This window comes from Phaethon aethereus, assembly GCF_964289735.1.
Source record: "Phaethon aethereus genome assembly, chromosome: 16".
Lineage (NCBI taxonomy): Eukaryota > Metazoa > Chordata > Aves > Phaethontiformes > Phaethontidae > Phaethon > Phaethon aethereus.
Genome location: NC_138592.1, coordinates 3,951,897 through 3,977,813, shown reverse-complemented (window position 1 = coordinate 3,977,813; position 25,917 = coordinate 3,951,897). Strand labels below are relative to the sequence as shown.

The 25,917-nt window shown below is 40.0% G+C and overlaps 2 protein-coding genes across 2 annotated transcripts; both read left to right on the top strand.

The window, feature by feature from the left end:
• Positions 1-356: 356 nt before the first annotated feature.
• Positions 357-16,158, top strand: SS18L1 (SS18L1 subunit of BAF chromatin remodeling complex; the record flags this gene model as incomplete). Its single annotated transcript, XM_082007356.1, is given in 13 exon segments — positions 357-425; positions 4,055-4,131; positions 5,436-5,520; positions 6,344-6,488; positions 10,068-10,112; positions 10,115-10,210; positions 10,213-10,263; positions 11,254-11,418; positions 12,334-12,435; positions 12,841-12,933; positions 14,246-14,365; positions 15,802-15,929; positions 16,132-16,158. Coding segments are annotated over 13 exon segments (1,203 nt in total).
• Positions 16,159-18,626: 2,468 nt separating this feature from the next.
• On the top strand, positions 18,627-25,642 carry MTG2 (mitochondrial ribosome associated GTPase 2; the record flags this gene model as incomplete). Its single annotated transcript, XM_082007149.1, has 7 exons — positions 18,627-18,661; positions 19,292-19,511; positions 21,206-21,353; positions 21,997-22,112; positions 22,761-22,979; positions 24,467-24,605; positions 24,904-25,642. The coding sequence occupies 7 exons, from the start codon at positions 18,627-18,629 to the stop codon at positions 25,296-25,298; spliced, it is 1,272 nt and encodes a 423-aa protein (XP_081863275.1). The 3' UTR covers positions 25,299-25,642.
• Positions 25,643-25,917: the final 275 nt, after the last annotated feature.

Sequence of the window (25,917 nt, the reverse complement as noted above, 5' to 3'; positions counted from 1 at the left end):
GGAGGCAGGGAGATGCCGCTCGCCTGCGACAGGAAGCCCGGCAGCAGGGACGCACCATGTGCGGCCGGCGGGGAGGAGGCGGCGGCCGCGGCCGCGGCCGCCTCCCGCCCCCTCCCGAAATCCCCGGCGCCGCCTCCCCGCCCCGAGCCGGCGGCGCGGGCGGCGGGGCGCGGGTGGCGCGTGCCGGCCGGGGGTGCGGTGCCCGTGGCTGATTGCGGGACGCAGATCGTACCATCTGCGCCGGCTCCCCTCCCCGCGCACTGCGGAGAGCCCGTGCACGGCAAGAGCGGCCAGATAATAACAATATTATTAGAGCCTGGAACCGATATATTATAGACACATAAAAAAACCCCACCATGTCGGTTGCCTTTGCTTCTGCTCGCCCAAGAGGCAAAGGGGAGGTCACCCAGCAAACTATCCAGAAGGTAAAAAAGCATGCTTTTATACAGACAATTTTAGACCTTTATTCCGTTCATGCTCCTCTGGCTGAGGAAGGAGGCTTATTTCTAGGGCGGTCAGGAAAACTCGTGAATTTGCCAGGGCTGCAGAGATGGACAGCTGGAGAGAGAGGTGGGGGAAGGAGGAGGAGGAGGAGGTGGAACAAAGCAAAGGTGTCCAGATCGCTGCGAGGAGGGAGCGAGAGAAGGACTCGGGGAATAAAATCGGGATGGCACGGTGTCTGCTGCGGGCAAAGGGGAAAAAAGCTGCCAATAATACATTGGGAAACTGCAACAAAACCTGCGAATGTGTGATTAATTTCTGATGGCATGTCAGCTTCTGGCCCTGCAAAAATCCAACCTAAAAAAATGAATGACAATGAAATACTGAATTTGCACGGGTTTTCTTTTGTATTTGGATGCAGAATTTTAATCTCTCGGAAGATAGAGGGAGCACCAATCACTGGTGTTTTTCATGTACTATTACTATTTGTGATGTGCTTACTGGTGTTTAATGACAAACAAAGGTTCTGAAAGATTTTCTCTGGAGAGGAGATCTCCAGCTGGGTCTCGTGTGGAGGCCACTAGTTGGGAAGTTATTGTTTCCTTTGGCAGGAATGCCAGCAGGGACTGTGCACACATGCCCTACACCCCTTCCTCCTGCAGAAGGTAATGGTCAGTAAGGACGAGGCTGGAAATGTCAATAAAGAACGTGCGTGGTTTTACTTTGACCGCTATTTCTCATTTGTCCTTCTACCATATTTTTGTAATTTTTGCCTGTTCCCCACCGCAGAGGTATTTTGTTTACGCGGGGTCGCGTGGCGCGGTGGGAGTGAGGTGTCCATGTTCTACATGATCCACTCGCAAACAGTGACCAAGTAAGACGTGCCATCGCTGATACACCAATTAACCGATCAGCAGTGGGTTTTGCAGCCAAACCATTATCTGGTGCCAATTTATGAGTTCTAGGGAAAAAACCCTCAGTGGAAGACTGTGACGGAACAGAGGTTAAGGCAGAACAAACTGCTACACGAGAGACTAAAGAGGTGACTTGAATCTCAGGAGAGTATTTGGAAACTAATCCCGTTTTGTATAGCTCTTGCAGCACATGTGGTATTGTGAACTGATTAAATACTAAAATATTTCAGACTCAGTGGGTATGCTTTTCTCAACCCTCCAGATCGGTGGGGGTTAAGACAGAATTTCCTAATTCGGGTAGTTTGTACTTAAAACCATGACTGTATCCATAGACAAAGGGTAGCCAAGGTATCTTCGGTTTGATTTTCAAGCCCTTTTCTTTTTGCATATTCATAAATTTTATGGAAGATTCAAATTGCTATTTCTTTACCAATAACGTGTAAAAACATTTCCCATCTTGGGTACATTTGCTGGCGTGTTACTTCAGGGCTGTGCATCAACACTGGACTGTTGGCAGTGATTTTCTTTTTGATAAGCAGTGATGCTGAGGGAAAGACTTGCAGGCACAGTAACTGGATGGGCTTCATAGTCAAGTATAGAAATGGGGCAGTGAGAGAAGGAGCAGGTGCCGGGCTAGGAACTCAAAAAATCCTCATTAAAGTCAACTTTTTAGAACACATACCATTTTCATTGGAAAACAAGATTATTCTTATTTGTATTTGTAATATATAAGCAGCTTATTTTTATTTATTAAGTCACTTTTGATAGTCTTTCAAAGCTGTTTTTGTTCCAGTACCAGCTATTCCTAAAGTAGAAGGAGGAAATTAGGGCTTTTGGCAATAGAACGGTGATGGTGGCGCTTTAAAATAATTCACCAAATAGCATTTGCAGGGCAGTAAACTTCAGTTTCTTCTGTGTAATGGAGATCAGAACTCGGTTCTTTTTTCCTCATTAGGAAGTTAGGAAAAGAGCTATTCCCGATTCCTTTTTCAGTAAGCAAAATGTTCTTCAGCTAATTGCCAGAGCATATCCCTTTTCTGGTGAAGAAGATATCTGCAATATTGCTTGGACTCTTGCTGTTGAATACGTATCTTAACTGAATGTGAAAATGTTGTCAGTTGTACCTGTTGTGGAAACTGAAAAGGACAGGTTTGTATTCTTTGCTAATTCTGTATGCAGAATTTCCACTGACACAGGTGAAGATTGAGTACGGCAGTGAGTAGAGAGCATGAAGCAAAGCGCTGCGCTGTGAATCAGGCAGGAGTATTTTCTCTCAAAATTATACGCTGCACCCAGGTTGCCATGTGAGCACAGGCATGCATGCAGGAGGAACATGGATTCTTGACTGACACAGTTCTGACGTTCCCCGTCCGCACTCGAGCCGGCAGCCTGCCGACCTGCCGTGGCAGGCCACCGCAACGCCTCTGCTCCGCTGACCGGAGCCCCAGGGGATCACTGCAAGCGCCAGCAGTCAGAGCCTGGGATGGACAAGGGTGTCCAGCAAAGTTAAGACCAACCGGCAAATTACAGGCAAGAAGCAGGACAAGCTGAGTTCTCTAAGGGAGTGACTAGTTAGATTGCAAGTGCGTCAAAAAGACTCTTCTCGTTTTCCTATAATCTAGCCCCTTGCATCTGAATGGGTCAAGAATTTGTTCTGATCAGAACACATAGCCACATGGATTAATTCACATTTAACTCGTAGGAAAACACGTTGTTCTTTTCTCGTGAGTTCTTCTCAAATCTTGCAAGCACTTAGTAGCAGTGATACCTACAAATTGTATTATGTAGTGAGTTTTTGCCAGACAAATCTAAATTTTAAAATCCTGTTGTTATTTTTCCATTCATTCACCCGCATAAAGCTTGCTGCATTCACAAGAAAGCTGGCAGAAAGAGACAAACTATTACATTTGAAATCTTAAAACACCTCAAAGGATATTTGAAGCTTTTAATTGTATTATAAGTTCATTAAATTATTCATTAAATGAGGGTGAGTTGTCATTTTGTCCAGCAGCCCCAATTTTCTTGGAACAAGTCAGTCAGTAGAATTTACTGAATGAAGCTAAGCTAGCAGCCAGTGATACACATAAATTAACTGGTATATAATTACTCTGTGTTTTCATTTTAAGTCCTCCCTGTATTAGAGCTGAACTACCCCAAAGGACATGTTGGGGTATAATTCTCTTAAATGTGGTTTCAGCAGATCCAGTAATGCAAATTTTATACTTCGTCAAGTTCAGTAGTCTGCACACGCTAGTCCTGTGCAGGAAAACTAGTAGGTTTAAATTTTTTGAAGGTATGTTTCTTATTTGAAAGTAGGCATGTCAGTAAAATCTGAAGTTTTGGAAGGGGTTGGGTGATAATTTAGAATGAGGCAGAGGAATTTCATAGAGAAAGTGTTTTCATTCTTTAGCATAAAAATCTATCCAACATTTAAGGAGTAAAAATGGTAAGTCCATTAATTCTTCTGTGTTGGGTATTTCAACTAACTCCTTTAAAGGTAACTGTTGATGAATTATTTGAGAAGCACAGTCTTGTGTCTCCATAAAGTCATGTGTAGGTACTTTGTAATATCCCAAGGCAACAAAACTGCCCAAAACACCATCCCCTGCCAAGAAGGGTGAATGTGGAGTATCACAAAAACACAGGACTTTAAAACGATTCTTATAGTAACATGTTTTGATCGTATTTCTTTTATGCAGATGCTAGATGAAAATCACCACCTAATACAATGTATTATGGATTATCAGAGCAAGGGGAAAACTGCAGAATGTACTCAGTGAGTATTACGAGTTTTGGAGTATGCTAGAAATTTTTGGTGTACTTTTTCTCAAGAATAGTACTATGAACACTGACTGGTGTTCATAGTGATCTCACTGATCACTGAGAAAATACTTGGACTATTTTTTTTATATTCACTTGTATTAAGAAATGTGTATTGTTCTTGGAACAGAGGGGTTTTTTTCCAAAGTATTTAAGTATTTACAATATTTCTAAGAGATCATTTATTACAATGATTACAAACAATTATGGTTAATGGACCACTTGTTCTATGCAAATTCATTAAATACAAGTAGAATCAGGTACAAAGTTAATAACACATTTTCATCAGAAAGTATTTAAATGTTAAGGATCGGCAGTGCGGTTATCTATGGCTAAAACAATATGCATGTAGACACATAAGTTTGTGTCACTGCTTACTATTCCTAATCTTGAAAGCAAAATGCTTTTATAAAGTGCGTGGGTTAAATCTGTCAGGAAGAGGAGCCAGCGTGCCTCATGAAAGGTCAAGTTATGGGGCCAAACGCAGAAAGCTGTGCTTTCAAAAAAATTGTCTAAAAATGATAGCTTTGCTAAAGAAGTCATTTTTTGGCCACTTTTCCCACTTCCCACCCATTTTCCCCTTATCAGAAGAAAACTGATGCTAAAAAAGCATTTTCTCTTGCCTTCTTGGAACCCTCCCTGTTTCCAAAAGTTTGACTCTTCACTTTGCTCAGTGGCACAGCTGTTAGTTTGCTTTTGGATGCCCTGCTGTTCTTTATTATGAGCTTTTCCAGTTCATCAAGAACTGTAAAGAAGCGTAAATGGTTCTGGTGGTGCTTACTTGAGTAAACACTCCAGTTAGAGCACTCTTGAAAAAAGTCTTGTTCTTGTCAGCTTGCTGGCTGGGCAAACAGGTTTTGGTTTTTGGAGTTCTGGAATGTCATTACTACTAGGATCCTTGTTAAACAGAGGAAGCGAAAGTGGCTAATTGTTAGAGCAGCTCACCGGGTGTCAGTACTCAAAGACTGAGGTCTCAGCTTCACAGTTCACTCAAAGTGTTTTCAAAGGAGAGTGTATTTTACCTCTCCCTTCCCCTGAGCTTAGCCATTTGTAAAAGAGGTGTTGAAAACACTGATCCTTGATGAAAAGCATGACAGCACAGATATGTCATTACTATTGCTATTTATTATGACAGAGGAAAAGTGGGCTAATATAATTGAACTAATCATTTGTAAAGAGCAAAAAAGAAAAAAAGAGAAAGGTTTGGAATTTTCTGTATTATTAACCCTTTCCAAATAAGCTTTGCTCCTTATTCTGTAGATACCAACAAATCTTGCACCGAAACCTGGTTTACTTGGCAACAATAGCAGATTCTAACCAGAATATGCAGTCCTTGCTTCCTGCTGTAAGTACCAGCACTACCATCAGATACATTTACTATGCCAGAGGAAAATGTTCTTTGATTCTGCTACTGATCACCGTCAATAAATCATTTTTTCCAGCTAAAAGTTTTGAAGGTGTCAAGTAGACCACTAAACAAATCAAAAGCTACTTTTACTGAGTTTAAAACACATTCTTTGGGACATTTGTGTTAATCTCTTGTCTCCGTAGCTCAAGGTCTATATACTGTAAATGGTGCAGTGGTGCAGATCTGAACAGCCTCCATTTGTTCCAGATTAATTATTTTTTTACCTGTTTTTACTGTATTCTTTAGTCAGAGGAAAAAATGCAACTTTTATGTCAAAAATCTCATTTGGCATTTGGGCATTGGTTTGTCTATAAACATTGTGTTATTCTTGCTAAATGGATTGATTTTGGCGGTATGACACGTAACACAAAATACAGCATAGCTTCATGCTTGACAAAGGTCAATTTGTCAACACACTTCTGTGTCATCTTTGCTAATGCATGTCTTCTCAGCAGTTATGTTCTGACCAGCACAAAATGAAATTCATGTAAGTACGGAAGAATGGGCAGAGAAGCCAGGCACTATTACAAGCACAATTTTAAGATCTTCGCTGTGCTGCCTGCTGGCTTCTCTGTATCGTGCTGAATGTCATTCACACATAATAGTCAAACAAAGAAAGGTTTATGCAAGCAAGCCCAAAAAGTGAAGGAAGCACATACTGAGTTGAGGCAGTTTTTAGTCACATAGGCTAATTCGGGGGTTATTATTTTTGTAATTAAAACCTAACAAAAAATTTGCTTCTCCTCCTTGTTATTTGCAGCCACCAACGCAAAACATAAACTTGGGCCCAGGAGGAATGACTCAGAGTGCATCCAACCAATCTCTCCATTCACAGAGCAATCTCAGCGATGCAATTGGGACGGGCCTTCCTCCTTCCTCCCTCATGCAGAGTCAGATTAGCAATGGTGAGCTTCGGTCCCCTTTGTGCTGCTTTGCTGTTGCTTGGCAACAAAATCATTAATGCAGAATATACTTACAGAGCTGTAAAAGATCTCTCCTAACTCACCTTTCAGGCATATGGGGGTTTCAGGCACATGCTGAAATCATCACAAAATGGCTACAGTCAGGAATGATGTTGGCTTCTGCAAGGACTCCAATCTGCTTAGTATTTCTGTAGGGGAAATTAAAAACGTTTTTTAAAAAATGCATAATGAAAATCACCAAGTAAAGATGCATCCAAGCCTTTACTAAGAAAAATTATATATTGTGGTATTTTTCTCTTGGAAATGCTGGTGTTGGCCAGGGTAAAATGGAATTGCTTGCATGACTAACCGCACAACCAAGCCGTCAGATTGAAAGACCTTCCAGGATACATGCTTTCTTAAAAATAATATGGTGTTGCATCAGTCTTTGTCCTCTACAGAAGCTTGCAGACATTGTACTACATAGCCAAAGAGTTTGCAGAGACATCTCGTATGAATAAGATAGATAATATACTTTGTCTATTTGTTTTTGTTTGTGCAACTAAAAGAAACTAATTGAAATGTAAAAAAAATTTTTTTTACTCTGCATTTTATAGCATGCATAATCTGTTTGTTTCGTAGTTCGTAGTTATTTAGTTAGCTCTTGTTTCTGTGAGTCTTTCGCAGAGTGACAGAGAGAGAAAAGAGTTTCTATAAATAGAAATATCTGACTGTAAAATCACAGGCCTTGGCAGTGGTACTCAAGAGCAGATGCAAGCCATGAAATGACTTCTGACTTTAAAAATCCATTTGTGGTCAAGCTGATAGTACCTTTTAAACTAATGGATGAGGTACCTACTTTAAACAGTTACAGCTTGTAAAGTGAACTTACTACATTTATCTGTGCCTTCTTTTTGAAAGATTTATTATCTAGTGTAAATATTATAATAAGTCAGTCAAAACATTGCTTTGTGTTACTAAGAATCTACATTTTCTGTGTTATTGTTGCTGGTTTTACTTATTTGCCCCCCACCTTCCAATTTTTCGTAGTAATTTAGTGCAGACTGGGTTACCAAAACCCAGCCTGAGCTGCGGGGGTCTCAGGGTAGTTCACTCTCTGGCTGGTCACTGAGACTCTGTCACCTGGGTGGGTGCCAGGTATTTTATAATGAAAATATCAGTCGACTGGAAACCAGACTGAGGATATAGCTACACTTCAAAACGAAGGTGGGGCTGAGAATGCGGTAGCTTGCCTCTTCTGAGTAGCCTAAGGTAACAGCAGCAGTGATGGCATGTGCTCTGCTGATGGTGCCTGCTGTGACGACAGGACCCTCACACCCTTGGGCTTAGGGACACTCCCCTTGGTTGCGTCTCTACTGCTACTGTCTCCGTGCCAGCTAGAATCAAGTTAGCACAATGATGCTATATGACACAGCAGTCTTGATGTGCAGATGGACTTTGAGACAGAAATTATGTCACAGTGGTCAACAGTTGTTGGACAGCGATTTTTTTGAAATTAGGAATACATACACACAAACAATTCAAATATATGGGCTCTAGTATTTGTGGAAATTTCTTATCTAATGGCAATAAAGATGAAAGTTGTAAAGCATTGTAAAAGAGAGAAGAAGAGGGAAGAAGACATAGGAGCTACTACATTTTAGTCTTTATTGCCCTCAGTCAGGACTTGACAGGAATCACCTCTGCAGGACAGTAACTAGGTAATTCCCTACATACATGATAACTCTCTGTAGGGGCAGCTAGGTCAATTGTAATGGTAGTTCTGTTGATGGGGACAAGTTAAAAAACAACCCACTGAGATTTCCAGTAATACACCATTCACAAGTCGATGATTCTTCATGCCACAGCCCTGCAGGCAAACCCATTAAATTCAATAAACCAACCAGTGAAACTCAGCTGCCTCCATACAGAATTGGTCCCAACTGAGAATTTTAACTGCTCAGAAATCATGAATGAGGCCTTTCAAAGAAAAACCCAACTGCCTTAGATTCATGAAAGTATAAAAGAGGTTCAATGTATTTGAATTTGTCTTTGTATTTATCTTTTGTTTCAGTGATTTTATTTAAACACTTTTGGTCATGGTTTGATATTTTCCCTTACAATCATGAATCAGCCAAACCTCTTTTTTTTTTTTTTTTTCCTTTAAAGAAGAGCAAGATTCTCTAAGTTCTCCCATGCAAATACAGCAAGGTTTACCAACACTTGCTTCCTTCCATCTTTCACTCAGAGCAACTGGAGTGAACTCCAGAGTGCAACTCCATTCAAACACCATGTGGTCTTGTGTTGCACAAGTAGAAATATCAGCCTTACAAGACATACAAAAACTGGAGCGAAACCCAGGGCTAGATCACTGTAGTGATATATCGACCTGGCTCCACTGATTTCAGTAGAGCTGGCTCTCTTGTTGAAAATGCTGCTTGCATCTCTCCATCAGAGGAAAATATAATAATCTACATCAAATTCTCTCGTTTTGATGCCTATAAATACCATTAAGAGTAATTAATGAGGATTGTACTAAAAGGATTAGACACATTTTTCAGAGGCTGTAGATACACTTAATACACTGTGAATTAAAATATCATTATCTAAACATCATAACATAATTCTGTCTCTTCTAGGGATTCTGCATGTCTTCCATTCTAGCTAAATTAATTTAGATTGACAACAATACACACTATCACAATTTAGATAATAACAACTCACAATGAAAACTTTCCAAAACTCATTCATAAATAAAAGTATTTACAGCAACAAACAACAAAAAATAAGAACCAGATTCTCCCCAATTTTAGTTACCCAACAGTAGTAGAATTTTAAGATACAAGCATACTGCCAGGTAAGGAGGATGATACAAACCCGGGATATAATTGGAGCAGTCTGATGATTACATGTGATGTTGAAAAGGGAGTACTGTAACAGCAAGGATTATTATGGTGACTTGTAAAATTTATCTTCTGAAAGTCTGAGGTACTTTGTCAAACTTCAGGAAAGGGAGAGACAGACTTGTCCTCTGAGGAGAGGGTCCCTTGGTACTTCATAAGCCCCAGCTAAGAAGGTTAGTTGGTTATTAGAGGAACCGAATGGATGCAGCGATGTCCAAAGTGTTTCTGAGCCTCTACTGTGCCTTCCCGCTGTCACCGTCTGTGGGAAGAGGGAAGAGGAGTCAACAGCAGGACAGGAGGAAGGAAAGGACCAATTTCAGAAGGCTGGGATGTTTCTAGAGTCCATATATTTTCTGAAGTATCTGAAATTACTGGCATTTGTTAATTCTGCTGCCCGTGAGGAACTGCTTGTAGGGCATTGCTGCTGGTTTTGTTCTTCCTGCCTGCAATTCTGTACAGCCTGGATTTGGCTGCCAGGAAGAGGAGGGTCACTCTAACTGTGCAGCAGGCAGTCTTCATTTGTCTGTAGATACCAGGGAATTTTAATAATGAGGATTTTTGTTTTGTTTTGTTTTGCCTTATCATAAGGTATTTTAGAAAGGCCGCAAGGGCTTTACTGCTCACTGTACTTTGCCAATAATAGCACGGATTTTCTTGTTGCTCTCTTTAATTTTTCTAGGTCCTAATCACGTGTCTATGCAGCAGTCAGGCCAGAACACTATGCCACGACCTCTCTGAGTATGACTGTCAGCAGTCATGGAACTGGGCCTGGTTATAGCCATACAGTGCCTGCATCTCAGAATGTGCCAATGCAAGGCCAGGGTCAATAGGCAATTATGTCTCTCGAACAAACATCAACATGCAGTCTAATCCAGGTAAACTCCCTCTTCCTCCTTCTGGGCCAGCTTGACTTTTCAGTGACCTCAGAGGTTTACCACACATTAATTTGTTCTGTAAATATTGTCTGTAGACAGCGACAAACATACAAGAGGAAAAGACAGCTTTAAGACATCTCTGAATTTCGAGGTGTCAGGCACCAGTGTAAGTCAGAACAGTTTCAGACTTGCTTTAACTTACCCCGACTTGCTGTGTAATGAGTTGGGAAAAGAGGGTTAGCCAAAAGTGCAGCAGCACCATCTGATAGGCCCCGGCAGCAAATCCCACAACCGTGGGAGGGATGTGAGAAGCACCTTTATCCTAGATGAAACAGCCTGCCAAAGAGTATTACACATTTACTGTTTGTACATTACTAGCCCATTTTTGTTATTTTATTGATACTTCACACTGCTTGCAGGGCATAGAGAGACTAGCAGATGACTCAGAATTAATTTGTAAAAACGTTTGCTACTGAGTATTGAATGGGATGTCCAATGCGTAAAAATTCTTGCCAACAGTATGAAATTTAGAGATGAAATAAATGCTAGAATATCAGTTTATTTAAACTGTATGATCATCAGCTATATAATAAGATGGAGGTAGAAGAAAGAGTTGATTATAAAAGAAATGCAGCAGTGAATTAGTCAGGAGGTAGAGACGAACCAATATCAGTTCTTATTTCTTTCTTTAATCCTACTGTAATAATGATTACATTCTTTAAATAAACTAACAATAATCAAGGCTAGATGTATTTTTAAATGTCTGACTGAAGCAAATGGCAAAAACTGACCATGTAATAACATCCTTTCTGGATTACAGAAGAGTGCAGAAGAGTTAAATGCATGTAGTAGGAAAACATCTCCCCCTGTGGAAAATTCACAGAATTATCAGGATGCATGTTAGTTGAAGGTTTTAACTTGTTTCCAAAGAGACTAGGGAGAGAAATGTCACGTCCTTTTAGAAAACAGTATTTTCCATGTACATTGTAGTCTCCATGATGCACCAACAAGCAGCAACGTCACATTACAACTCAGCGCAAGGAGGGAGCCAGCATTACCAGGGGCAGTCCTCCATTGCCATGATGAGTCAGAGCAACCAAGGCAACAGCATGATGGGTCAGCGACCAATGGGCCCTTACAGAGCTTCACAGCAAGGTAAAATCTATTATTAGATTACTGATATAATTGTTATTAGATTGACGATACTCAGTCCATCCTGTGGGGTAGGTAAGTCAACAAAATTTCTAAGTCATGTTTATGAACAGGAGATCCCATCAGAGAACAGTGGAAATCTCAAGTGGTGGAAGTATGACAACAATCAGATCAACTTTAATCTATTTTCAATATTTATCTATTTAATTATTTCAGGTGTTTAGAAAAATAATTCTGTCTAAAAGGGATCATATATCTCTAAAGAAAAGATGAACAATTTGATATACAGCTCACTCAAGTCACTGGGAATCTTTTCAATTCTTTCAAATGGTATTGGATCAGCTGTAACGTGGCACAGTTAACAAGGAACACATTTCTGCAAAGAAGATAATAGTTTGCCAGCAATTAGTACGAAAAATTAGGCCAAGGAAAGGAAAACACCAGAGGATAACTACCATGCTTTAAGACCTCTCTGGAAAAAGTTCTAAGAGGTAATAAAGCTGCTAGACTGGTTCTAACATAAACTGAATTTTGCTAAGAAACAATTTAATAGATTAATTAAAATATATTTAATTCTGACTGTGTTCTCGAGCATGGAATACATTCCTGTGCTTTCTAATAACTCAGATTAGTAGATGAAATGTAGCCATTACTTTCGGTATTGCCACAGAAGGGAGTGGTTTTAAGACAAGTTGCTGACCGTTGTGTAATTTCAATTTCCAACATTTTTTTTTCTGAGAATATAGATTTATTTCCTTTTTCTAGTGAGCAAAACATCTTTGAAACTGCTCTTAACATACATAGATTGTTTACTTATCCAGATGTAAACACTGTTTTCTTAAAAAAAATTAAATAAGGAAAATCCATCCCTTAAGAGTCCACAGGCTCAGTTTGCTCTCTTTTGTCTTTGCCTTGCAGGTTCCTCGCAGCAGTACATGGGTCAGGAAGAATATTACAGCGAACAGTACAGTCATGGACAAGGCTCATCAGAACCTATGAATCAGCAATACTATCCAGATGGTAATGCCTCTGAGCTGTAGTCACTGTATTACTGGTAAAGTGTAGACCAGCATGACTGCCACATCCAAGGATATGGCAAACCCATTACGATTCATTTCCAATTTAAATGCTAGAAAATTCTAATCCCAGGGCATGGGAGCCTGGTACACAAACAGATGCATCAATGCATCCTGCTATCCAAGCTGCTTCAAAAAGAGCACAAAGCCAAGTTTGGATTAGTAAATGCAAAAGATTTATCCATAGGTGTGACTTTCCTTGCCATGCATTCAACCTACTATCTAAGGGGGTCTGTATTTCCTCTTAGCCTCCTCTCTGTGCAGAAGCAGCTTCATAATACATGTACTCAACAATATATCTCTAGGTGTATTAACAATGTACCTGATAAATCTTTGCGATTCCTTGTAGGACATGGTGATTATGCCTATCAGCAGTCATCCTATACTGAGCAGAGCTATGACAGGTCATTTGACGACTCTACACAACACTATTATGAAGGAGGTAGGAAAATGTATTGGCAATCTTTCTAAACCAAAGCTCTAATCCCCTAAAATACTAATGAAATGCTTATGAAAATGCTTATGAAAATGTAAAATATGACTTGCAATTTCTGCATCACTAACTGCTACTTAGCCATTAGTTCAGGAGTGTCCATGACAAAATTTAGCTATGTATAGCATTTTTTATACCAAGACTATATCAGACTGTATACACAGTATCATGTTAGTAGCGGTATTGTGAGGCAGGAATGCTGTGCAGCCTTATGGGATCACTAACAACTTGTGCATAGCCTCATACTCATTACGAAAACGATCCTCAGTTGTAGCTGAGTCAGGTGGAATTATAGCTATGGATATTGAACTTTTTTTTCAGTAAGAGAAAAGACTTCCCAGATATCAGTATCCTCCACTCTTACAAAACTGTTTAACAAACATTTTATATAATGCAAATAAAAATGTCTGTATTAAAGTAAAAGGTTATGCTGACAAAGGTAAACTAACAGGCTGCAGTTAGAAATGGGGTTCAGAGCCATAAAAAATTGGCAGCCATAAATGGAAAATTCTCTAAAGTAAGAAAGCCTACTGATTAATTCCAGGACCAGCTTTCTAAAATCTTACTTAATTCACCTTACACATTGTGAAAAACAATGTGTTAAATGAAACTAATCTTTGAAAATCATCAATACTAGGAGTTTACAATTCTACTACTAAAAAACTCTCAACAGTAGTACGTCAGTAAATTCAGTGATACTATTATGATATCTGAACTCTAAATGCAGCGAGGTGGCATTTAGGAAAAGCAATGTTGTCTGTATAGTCTCTGTTCATTTTGTTGTTTCAGGATACTGCAAATGGAATTTCCATCCTAGGTTATTTAAAAAAATACCACTAACAACTAGATAATGGTATTTCTGGGATATATTAATAAACATCATTATCTAGAAGAAAATACAGTGGGAGGGCTTCGTGAGAAACCAACTATTTACTCTGGCACCCTTATATTTGTGACTCTGTGTTTTTCTTCTGAAACACTTCTAGGGTAAAAAAAATCCTTTGGGGAACAGGTCACTCGTCTGTTTGTTTGTTTGTTTAGTGATGTGTATAAATAAACAACTCCTGTTCAAAAGAACTAAAAATCACTGAAGAAATAAACATCCTGATTGGCAAAATGCAATCATCTGTTTCTGAAAAGAGTACTTGTCTATGAGTTCCAGACCAAGGCTCCTTACACTTTTGTTTTCCTTATGATTCGCATGCACAGTGAAATACCTGCCTCCTCTGTAACCAAACTACTTCAATTTTTCCCTCTTTAGGAAATTCTCAGTACAGCCAGCAGCAGGCAGGATACCAACAGGGAGCTGCGCAACAGCAAACATACTCCCAGCAGCAATACCCAAATCAACAAAGTTACCCAGGACAACAGCAAGGATACGGTAAGAAAACCGTCACTGACCAGTCAAATGCTTGAATACTTCATCCTGACGCCTCCATTCCTAAGCTAAAATATGCTCTAAACTATTTCCTTGATTAACCTTGGCCATCCACATACCAAAACTAGCCAAAGAGCACAGCATGTAAAGGGATTCTCGGCAGTAACATATCTTAATATAGCACTGCATTCCATACTGTTAAGTTAGCATTCTGAATCCCTCTCTCTTTTGAAAGAAAGTTAGAAAATACACGTTTGCCTTCCTGGTGAGTGTCAGCAGGAGGTCACTGCTGGATTCTCAGGCCTCCTACACATCTAGTAGTTCTGCAACTGACATGAAAAAATAACGTCAACAGTCCAGAGAATCACTAGTCCCTCACTTGGATTTCTTGCAAAGCACAGGGGTTTTATTCCTTGTGACTGAGATGAAAGGAGAAAAGTGGCAGTGCTTCGAAGATGCTGCTAACACTGGCAGAGGGCTTTCCAACCCTACGGGCCACCAGTGGCAGAACTCCCTGCTGTCATCAAAAGAATCCAAGTTTTATGGAGACAGCTTGTATGTATCCTCAGCCTTTGGGAGAAAGAAACTATCTCAGGTTATTTAGTACAAAAACAGGGGCTAGAGAGATTGGAATAATCTAAATCCTAGCTTCAAGGCAAGGAGTTTCTGGTGCATCTCCCAAATGTGATGGTACTTGACCTTGAATTGGCAGTGTTAACCAAACTTGACAAATTGATGTTGCTATAAACAGCGAACCCATTTTAGAAATGTAAGGTCTCATGAAATAGAACCTACATGCCTAAAAAGTTAATTAAATTATTAACACCTCACTCTGCAGTACTAGTAGATAGTTTGGACTACTCAAACCGGACATATTCTGTGAAATTAAACCCAAAATTCAGTTTATGATTCATAAAAATTCACCAATAATGCTAAAAACTGCACATAGCCGTCTATACACAGAATATACAGTCCCAAGCAAAAGGAAATCAATATCTCCATGCAGTTGTGTGTCTGATTCACATTTTTCTTAAAATTATCTCTATATGCAAGAGATGTCTTAGGTTCTGCCTGGTCAGCAGTGCTTATGGTGGTAAAGCCAGATTAGATAGGAAATTAAACATGCAATTGTTACTAAAATAGAGGTCAGGTAGCTTGCATTTAGGTAACAATTGAGCTGTGCCAATACAGGTTTCAGAGAGGCGGATCACTTAAAAGTGTATCAAATTTTCTGGGCACTGAAGCTTACACTGCCGCAACTAGATCGTTACTGGTATTAACAATTTCTAGTGTAAAGCTAGAGGGGATGTCTAGGCAAAATTTCCTCACAGTTCCTACTCCAGAGCTTACTTTGTTACCGTCATGCTTTACATTACGTTAGCTGTAAGAACTCCTCCTAGCAAATCAAGCCTTACTTATAGATTTCACTGTCTTCTCAGGTCCTGCACAAGGAGCCTCTTCACAGTATTCCAGCTACCAACAGGGACAGGGGCAGCAATATGGAAGTTACAGAGCTTCTCAGACAGGGCCATCCGCTCAGCAACAGAGGCCTTACGGCTATGAGCAGGTAAATTGTCTAAATCTCTGCTATGAAAAAGCAGATTTAGCTGTTAGCTCCGCATATAAATCTATCTGATAATTTGGTGCAGGCATATTGGTGATACTTCCGTGGGTCCTTCAAAATTCATAGACCAAAGTAATAGTCTAACTCACTGTTTGTAAACCTCTGATATATTGTTCTCCAACATTTTTATTTCTCTTTTTTATAGGGACAATATGGAAATTACCAGCAATAAAAGAATATGATCCTGTGTCAGATTCATTTAAATAGTATATCCATCTTTTGAACTGGATGTACAGATAGTTTTGATTAATTGTAATATGTTGGTTACCCCTTAGCACAAAGCAGCGTCTGTATGTGAACAGTGTTCATTTCATGCTGGATATGAAGCAGTGCACTACTGGTAACAAGACAATGCTTTAATGGTTTGATATTTGGTGCTGTGTATAGTACTGTATGTTGATACAATGCAGAAGTTTTTCATTTATCCCCCCCCTCGCCTCATTCTTGATGTTTCTAAATAGCTTTAGGATCATTTGATCACAGTTGTGCCCCGTTCTGGAAAACAGCCAGGTTATTCTGCAGTCTGGCTCAACAGAAAGCCATGCAGTCATATCTCAGTCCAGGGAGCTACCCTGTGGTAGGTTATTGACCTTTTTCTAACTGAATGCATTGAAGGTTACCTGCCAGCCTCTGAAATCCATGGCTCTTAACTTTACTTCTTAAGAATAAGGGGATGGATACATTCCTTACGTGAAGACAGTTCTACGCTATATGTTAAAACTAAAATTAACTGCAATTTCTGCAATACCTACCAGGGCTAACTACCCAAGTCTTTATAATTCAATAATCTGCCTAAGTCCACGTTTCTGTTGTAAAAGGTACAGAACGAGGATCAAAACCTATATTCAAGGAAATGTTAATCACTAGAGACACCTTTTATATATCCATGTAAATGAAGGTATTTCTATCATGGAAAGAAAAATAGAAGGGAGCTCTGACATCTGCAGTGTCTACCTACTAGACGGCAATATTCCTTCATATTGTGCTTAGCTGAGAAAAACATCTGGCAAAACTCCACTCTTAAGTATGCTACTCCGAATTTTATAATTCGCATATACATTTTCATGCCAAATTACACAAGCAGGTGGCTGGCATCCTTCTTTATTTCTGATTCTTCCACTGCCCTTGCTCAGATTTACCAGCAAGCATTATAACCATAAACATTGTCAAATCTTTTGATCATCTGTTCTTACGGCCTATCATTGCTTTTATTTTTCTCTTGTAGCTTGACAGAAGTAGTTCATAAGTCAAAGAAAAAAATCAATCTTTATTGCAGATAAGCAACTAAATTCAGCTTTAATTGTGAAGCACTATTATGCATATAGAGAGGGAAACTATTAATGGGGTCAACCAGTGAGAGAATACCTATAGAGGGAGAATTTAGAAATAAAAACTAGTGGTATGTGAAAGCCAGTATGAACAATGTAAGTCACTTCTATTCCGTTTTATATGTTCTTATAAAGTCTTGAAAAAATGCACTTACTAAGTGCTTATGTAAGTGCTGAACAAAATACCATGTCCATACTTCTCTAAGGCAAAAGGCTAGGATCATTATCATCCATGAGCATTTTTTAATACGAGATTACAAATTTACAATGTAGACTAAATACACCCTCTGTAGGATTTTCTCTTTTTCTTTGTCTGAGCCAGTGTATTTATAGGAGTTCAAGTTCTAGTACTTTATATTTTGAAAAAACAAGACCACAAGGGAAATAAAAGACCGCTCAATTAATTGTTTTTTTTTTTCCTGTAGAGCAATCTTTAACTGGACAGCTAAAGAGTTTACTATTAAATGTTGTCCAAGCACTGCCCTTGCTACATTAATAATTTTAATTGCTGATAGAATAGAAGACTTTTTTAGTCAGTCCTCATTTCTCTCATCTTTCCTGATGGTGTTTTCATACAAATAAGTACTCTCAAATAGCAAGGAACAGAAAGGAAGTAAGATGGCTTTCTTTACAATATGTTAATATTACAGCTAGCCAGACGAATGCAGTATTGCTCTTTGCCAGCTTGGAAATATGCCTTTTATGTGGTTTTTGAAAGTGCTGAAATACTTTTGAGAGACTATGAACAACACTTAAAATGAAACAGCAACATTACATCAATCTGAAATGTCTTACATTAAGAACTTCTTGAATGTTGTGTATATAATGTATTTGAAAGAGCACTTTGGAAATAGTTTGTACATTTATTTCCTAATTTATACATGATTTTTGGTGTTAATATTTCTAATTGTTAATAACAAAATGTTTATTTAATGTGTTGTCCATTTTTATGTATTAATGTGGAAACAAAGTGATGCCAGCATTTTGACTTCTTCCATTAATTGTATCATTTTGTTTTGTAATACAGAATGCTTGAAAATGGTTTAGGTTAAAAATGATCTGAAAATGAAGTTGGTGGTACTCTTCTTATGATGGAGACTTTTGAACGGAAACAACAGATAAAGGGATTGAGTTGCACCTTCTCCCCTACTTCTCGGATGCACTTCATAGGTGATTACCCGTGACGAAAGCTCGTCCCAGCTTTCGAATTATTTGATAAGCAAAGGTCAAACGCCCAGCGTGTGCAGAGTGGATGTACGTAGTTACCTGCTCACCTCACAGCGCGGAGGAGGGGAACATGGCACGCTGACCGATGGCGCAGGGGGACTCGCTCCTGAAGGGGCCGGGGTACCCGCCCGTCAGTCAGCAAGCCCCACGCGCGGCACCCGCACACGCGTTATTTCAGCTGCCGCAGCCCGCAGTTCTGCGCGGGGCTCCCAGGCTCGCTGCGGGGACAGCGACTTCCAGCGCCCGTGAGACCGAAGCGGGCAGGACGCTCGGCGCACCCCTGCGAGGCAGGGATCCCAAAGCTGGGCCTCGCAGCCTTCCCGTACCGCTCTTCCACGGACTAATTTAGCGCTCCGTGAGACGCAGAGCTGGGACACAGCAAGTACCACGGGACTTTGTGGAGAGCCTGGCGCCCGGACTCGACGCTCTCTCTGGAGCGGCCGCTGTGAGGCGCGGCGGGCGGGCCGGCCGCCGGCGTGTGAGGGGAGACTGCAGGCTCAGGGGAGAAGGGAGAGAACCCACCAGCGGCGGCGGGACACACCTTCCCGCGCTTTCCCCACAGCGCCGCAGCTGCGCGTGCGCGGGGTGGAGTGCGGCCGGGGGCGGGTCGGGCGCGCGGGCGGCTGTTGGGCGGGGCGGGTTGCGCTGCTCTGCGGCTGCGTCACGGGCGGGCTGTCCCGGCGGGTGCTCTGCCGTGCTGCCGCGGTGCTGGGCCGTGCGGGGCGGCTGGGAAGTTCCGGCGGCTGCCAGCGCCGCGCCGCGCCGCTGGGATTTCCCGGCGGCTGCCAGCGCCATGCTACCGCCGTGCCGGGCCGTGCTGGGCGGCCGGTTCCCGTGGAGGCCGGCCCTCCTCCTCAGCCCGGTGCCGCTGCCGACGGGGGGCCGGCAGCCGACTTTCTCCACAACCTGCGCGAGGTGCTCAAAGGACAGGCAGCTGAAGCAAAAAAGAGCCATTTCGGAAAGGAAACTGGTAAGTTCTAGCATAAAGCCATTGTTAGTTTGTATTGCGGTTTCCCTGCTGGGTAGTCATCTCCCAGGCACGCGTCAGAAAACAGCTTCCCTGTTTCTTGCCGTCCTCTCCTCACAGTGATCAAATATATGCTCGTGATGTGAGGGATTATTTTTCTAAAATCTGATAAACTTCGTGAATAGTGAGGAAATAAGTCTGCCCTCTGACATTGTCGGTGTTCAGAAGGGCTGTAGTAGCCCTAAGTGTGGCTTTAGCCGCAGCACTTCTTGGGCTGAAGGCATGCATAGGTCGAGAAAGCAAAAAGTCTTACTTAGCTTTAAAGCTAAAATACGGGGGTTTTTTCCTCACTGGTTTTATAGTCTTGCATAGTAGTCAGCTGCCAAACAGACAGCATTTTATGTCAGAGAAACTGCAGGGTCCTAGAACTTTTCCTTCATAGTCTTCTTCTTACGTGTCTGTGGAAACTCGTATTTTCTAATGATCAATAAATCATTTCTCATTTAAAGCAAGAGTTTCCCGTCTCGCCGTGTGGTGGTGCCAAATACTTTTGTAAAAGAGACCTTTTAAGAAATCATAGTATAACTTCAATTATCAAGATTTATGGGGGTTTTTTTTCAGTTGGTTATCTTGGTATCATAATACTAATAGGACTTTTTCTCCCTTGCCTATTGTTTGGGCGATTTAATTAGTGACCCGTAGTGCTCATTCTCATTATGAAGTCCCTTAGTAATTGACAGAATTTGAATGTTACTACAGTCAAGGCTATGCTTTCTCTTTTCATCCCGATATGCAAACAATTTCACCTACCTCTATGAATGTACTTCTTTAATATTTTCACTTGGCAATTTCAGCCCACTTCCTAGAGACAGGTAAATATCATCAAACCTATTTTGCTGACAGAAAAGTTGAAACATAGTGCAGCATAATTAGTTTGCCAGAAGTCAAATATTTAGTTCATGTTAGAAATAGGGACAAGATCTGTGATTCTCTTTACACTATATCTTTTTTTACCCCCTGAGCAACTGGTTGTGGCTTATATTAAGATTTTCTCTGCTTACTCTGTTTGCAAATACTTTCAATCCTTTGTCTTTAATACTTCTCTTAAATGTTAGAAAATTGAAGTTGGCCTGAATTTCATCCCCTGGTATAGAAAGCATGAATCACTATGAGAATATCTCAGCCACACATGCGCTATGTCCTTTCTGCAAATTTCAGTTCAATTTAAAAAAGTGAAAAGTTTATGTATATAATTTTTTAAATTTCTTGTTTTCATGAGTAGGGACACAATTACTGAGTGATTTAGGTTTCTACTGATAGCTGTCTTAACCTACCTGTCAGCATTATATAACTGTATTAAAAGGATACCTTTCCTGTTACTAGTTCCCTTAATGTGAATTTTGTACTTCTGGTATCTGACCTGCTGCCTTAGGTTGTATCAACATAGCCTCAGGCATGTACTTTTAAGGGAATTCTAAAAATACTTGCAAAATGAGGTTTACTTTTCATTATTATTATACTTAGTATGTTGTATTTGGTTGATCTGTGAATAGCAGCAGAGTTCTGATTTAGTTTTTTTTACTGTTGAATGGAACTCATCATGACTAAAAGTAGCCGGTCTGCATATTAATAACTTTTGCTGGAATGTGACTCTGAAAAACTGTACTTAAAGGGCACAAAACCCATCCTTGTTACAGACACGCTATTTTGTGGACCACCGGAAAGTGCGTGTGGTTGGAGGACGAGGAGGAGGAGGAGGTCATTCATTTTATAGTGAACCCAGAAAAATATTTGGAGGTCCTGATGGTGGAAATGGAGGTGATGGGGGTCATGTCATTTTGAAAGGTAAAACTCACTAAGTCTGTTTTGTTTCATGTCGTCTTATCTCTTTAACACCCCACACTGCAGCAAAAACAACCCTACAGGTAGGGTACAAAATGGTAAATGTCAAAAATGTTAACATGGTGGTTTCTGTATAAGAAATTATACTTTTTTTTTTTACATTGCTTTTTAAGCTTTGTCCTGAGCTGTGGTAACAGGGGCATAAATGCCACTGACAGCCGTAGAAAGCATTTTGAAAGTCAAGGTATTTTGCAGACACTTTCATGGCTGATGCTTGACTATGTTATGATAAGGCTGAGATCTGATCAAATTTTACTCATAAGGTGGATGAAGCTGCTTCTGCCACCACCCTGCTGCAAAATCTGCTAATCTAGTAAACTGATTTTCTAGATTATTTTGTAATGGTTGATTTTGGAATGATCGCTTAATAAAGTGCATGGTTAATAAATCTAAGCAGATAAATATAGGCAGTTAAACTTCATCACAACTTAAATTAATATTAGTCTTCCCTGATATGTTATTGTTGAGACAGTAAGTAGGATATGCATTCATGCAATATTCAAAAAGGGAAAGAACAGTCAAGAGGTTGCTCTTTGCCTGTTCTACTAAAACAATGTGTTTAAAATATGCATATTTTGCTTTACAGCTGACCAGCAAAAAAAATCACTTTCCTCAGTCCTCCCCTTCTATCAGGGTTTTCATGGGGAGAGAGGAGGACGCAAAAACTGTTACGGAGCTAATGGTGCATATGTGTATGTTAAAGTAAGTAAATTAAGGTTGGATGCTAGTGTGTTAGCTTTGTATTAACATTGCTGATTTTCAAGCTGGATGACCTTATTGTGAGAAGATCTCATGTGTGTTTTTGCAGGGAGTCTTGTGTGCTGTCTCTGCTGAGACAGGGCTGGTTGGCACACAGGCAGATCAAGTTGCTTTAAATTGTTCATAAAAATTAGACTTCTCTGGAAGGTGTAGCTGTCCAAAACAAATACGGTTATGATTTGCACTACTTCTAGGGGTCATATGCCTAGGGCAATTGGAACACGGAACTTCTTAAATAGGAGCAGACTTTTTTCTTTCATAGGGTTTTTTTCTTCAACATTCCTGTTTTGGTGCACACCTACAATATGTTTCTTAGCTCACTACTGTGTTTAGGCTTCTTTGCTTAAAAGGAGAGAGAGAGGGTTATGGTACTGTTAATGTTTTAATGAAGTGTAAATGTCTGACAGTGCTGTTTGGGTCCAGAAAGTGAGCCTCATGAGGTACACTTCTCTTTTTGGATTCCCCAGCTTGAGAATACGGAAGAATGATTTTTCAACAAATCTGAAATCAGCTGGTAAAGGATCTGCTGAAGACAGCTCTGCTGTGGACTTTGAGCTTCAATGTAATGGTTGCATCTCTCTTCACTTTAAGGTCCCTGTAGGTACCTTGGTTAAGGAGGATGGGAAAGTTGTGGCTGACCTCACTCAACATGGTGAAGAGTATGTTGCAGCTTATGGAGGAGCTGGAGGGAAAGGTAATCGCTTTTTTCTTTCCAATGAAAACCGAGCTCCAACATTATTTACTCCAGGAGAGCCAGGTCAGGAAAGGGTCCTCCATCTGGAACTCAAGACAACAGCTCATGCAGGATTGGTGAGTGTCGCTATGGTTCTTCAACTTCGTTATCATAGGATGACACTTGACTGACTGAAGAAATAATGTTTGATAACATTTTTGTTAGCCTTTTGGCTTGCTTGTTTAGAGGTGCAACTCGATGCTTTCTTGCTGTTACTTGGTAGAAAGGCGTCCAAAGTGATTTGCAGAACTGTCACTCTTGCTACTTGACATCATCCTACTTTTGCTAAAATCAAAACTATATATAGAAAAGCAATGTGCAAGATTCATCAGTGATTAACAGACACACTGATGATGTACAGCAGGCTTTGTCTGCCAGGTCTGCAGATGAACAGTACAGTATGGAGAGTTCTTCTAAATTAATTTCTGGTTTCTTATGTTGTTTTTTTTTTAATAAAATTGATAAAGTTGAAATAATCTTCTATTTCACCCTTGTATTTCTCTTTTTTACAGAAATTAAACATTTGACACTGTTAGTTCCAGGTTTGGCATCCTCTGAAATGAAAATACTATTTAGACATGAATTCTAAGTCAATTTAGGGCTTAAGCTGATTTCATGTTTAAGTGTGAAAATGTTTTAGCACTAGCTGGTAAAGCTGTTAAAATTATGCTTTGCTGTAAATTATTATTGCTGTAGTTCAGCAACTGCGGAATAATTGTCTGGTCTAGCAACATTTTGTGAATTCATTTAGAGACTAAAAAAAAAAAAGATGGCAGTGGTGGATCAATACACTTAATTCTCTGACCAGCTGGACAGTCTGGTCCACTTCACACATTTTTTGGCACTGATTTGGAAATCTGAGATTAATCTGTTCTGTACTTCACTCGGGTAAGAATTCTGAGTGTCTGACATCAGCAAATAGGAGAATTTAGGATTTGATCTACTTCTGTCTGGGGATTGTTGACCATCTACGTAACTATCATATGTCAGCTGTAAGATATCCCAGAGTAACTTCATTTCTGGGATAGGTTTGTTTAAATTCTTGCCTTCTCCCCAGAAGGCCAAGTTTCAATTTAATTATTTGATGTCAAGACTATGAAATCCCAAACTTGTAGGCACTCTGGTTATTTATAGGCCAAACTATGTTACTGAATCAGGGACAAAGCCAATTCTGAATTCTTTTGCAAAACAATAAATCAGAGTTAGAAAACGCAGATAAAATGGGAAGTGCAGGACAAAATGTCATAACATTATTTCAGGGTAAAAGAGATCTTATGGTATATACCCTTTTCGGCCATGAACAAAGTAAATACTTAAGATGGTGCAAAAAAAAGATATGGGGACCCTTCCATGTTTGATCTATTTAATGTTTGTAAGAAAAAACACATATAAATAAAATAGGGTTTAGGAAAAACAAAAAGGGAGCACCAGGATGCTTTTCAGAACTAATTATACAAAATTATATTCATGCTGGAAGAACCTTGCCACATCTGCAAAAGCTTACTTTTTTTTTTAAATCGGGATTAACCTAGAACTGTGGCTTTAGTAAGTGTTTGCATTCCAGGTGGGCTTTCCCAATGCTGGTAAATCATCGCTTTTGAGAGCAATCTCCAGTGCAAAGCCAGCAGTGGCTGCCTACCCATTTACCACCCTAAATCCCCACGTCGGCATTGTCCACTATCAAGACTATGAACAAGTAGCAGGTAAGAATTGTAGTACATTGTGTGTACCTTGAGAGCAATTTGTGTCACCTGGGTTATTCTTTGAGATGGCGCAGAAGTAAGTTCAGCAGTTCTGTAGAATTCTTGCTAGTTCTAAAGAACTTCAAAATAATACTGAAAGCAAATTTCACATTCATTTGCATGTGCCCTTAATATCAAACTAGCAATCTGTATTCTATCTTCACTGATATAATCTAAATTTAGGGGTTTGTTGATTTTTTTTTTTGTTTTTGTACTTGTTGGATACTTTGGATTCACTGTGAAATTTCTCTCATTGTAGTTGCTGACATCCCTGGCCTAATAAAAGGTGCTCATCAAAACAGGGGCCTTGGAATGGCCTTCCTAAGGCATATTGAACGCTGCTGCTTTCTCTTATATGTGGTGGATCTTTCTGTGTCTCAGCCATGGATTCAGCTGCAAGACTTAAAATATGAACTGGAACAATATAAAAAAGGATTGTCTGAGAGGCCTTGTGTTGTCATTGGGAATAAGATTGACCTTGCTCAGTCCAGGATCAATCTGCCACTCCTTAAAGAACAGACAGATGACCGGGTCATTGCATTGTCTGCATTGACAGGAGACAACCTGGAGGAACTGTTGGTGCATTTGAGAGAACTGTATGATGCTTATGTGAAGACAGAACAATCACAAGGGCAAAGCCCAGTCAAGTGGTAGGAACCAGAACTAGCGTGAACTGTACTGGAAGACAAAACAATCATATTTTGATTAGATGGGATTTGTGTGGTTTTGTTTGGTTTTGGATTTTTTTTATTTTTAAATGCATGGGGCTCAGCACATGGATTTGTTCTGGACTGCTGCATTGGAAAGATTTTGTTTGTTTGCTCACCTGTGAGGTGTCTCAGCTGTTTTACAACTCAATTTGAAAATTGTAATTGTGATGGATGTTGACTTGGAAACCTGGATCTTGTTTGGCATTAGATAGCATTCTCAGTTCCATAATTAACTACCTAGTAGAAATGACTGAAATTCAGGATCTGCAGAAGATGCTGGCTTGCTTTCTGAATTGACTGACTGAAATAACTTCTCAATTTTCACTAATCAAAAATTCTAAAATAAAAATAAGGTGGTCCCATGTCTATTTGTTCTTATACCATAACCACTTTCAGTAATCTGCTCTTAAACTTTTCTCCTGTTTTGGTTTGTTTGTTGGTTTGTTTGTTTGTTTTCTCAGGAGGCACAGCTGTTCAGTGTTTTTAGGGAGGCGGAGCATGAAACAGCTGCAATTAATGATTGAAATTATTTCCTTGTTAGTATAACTAATTAACTATCTTTA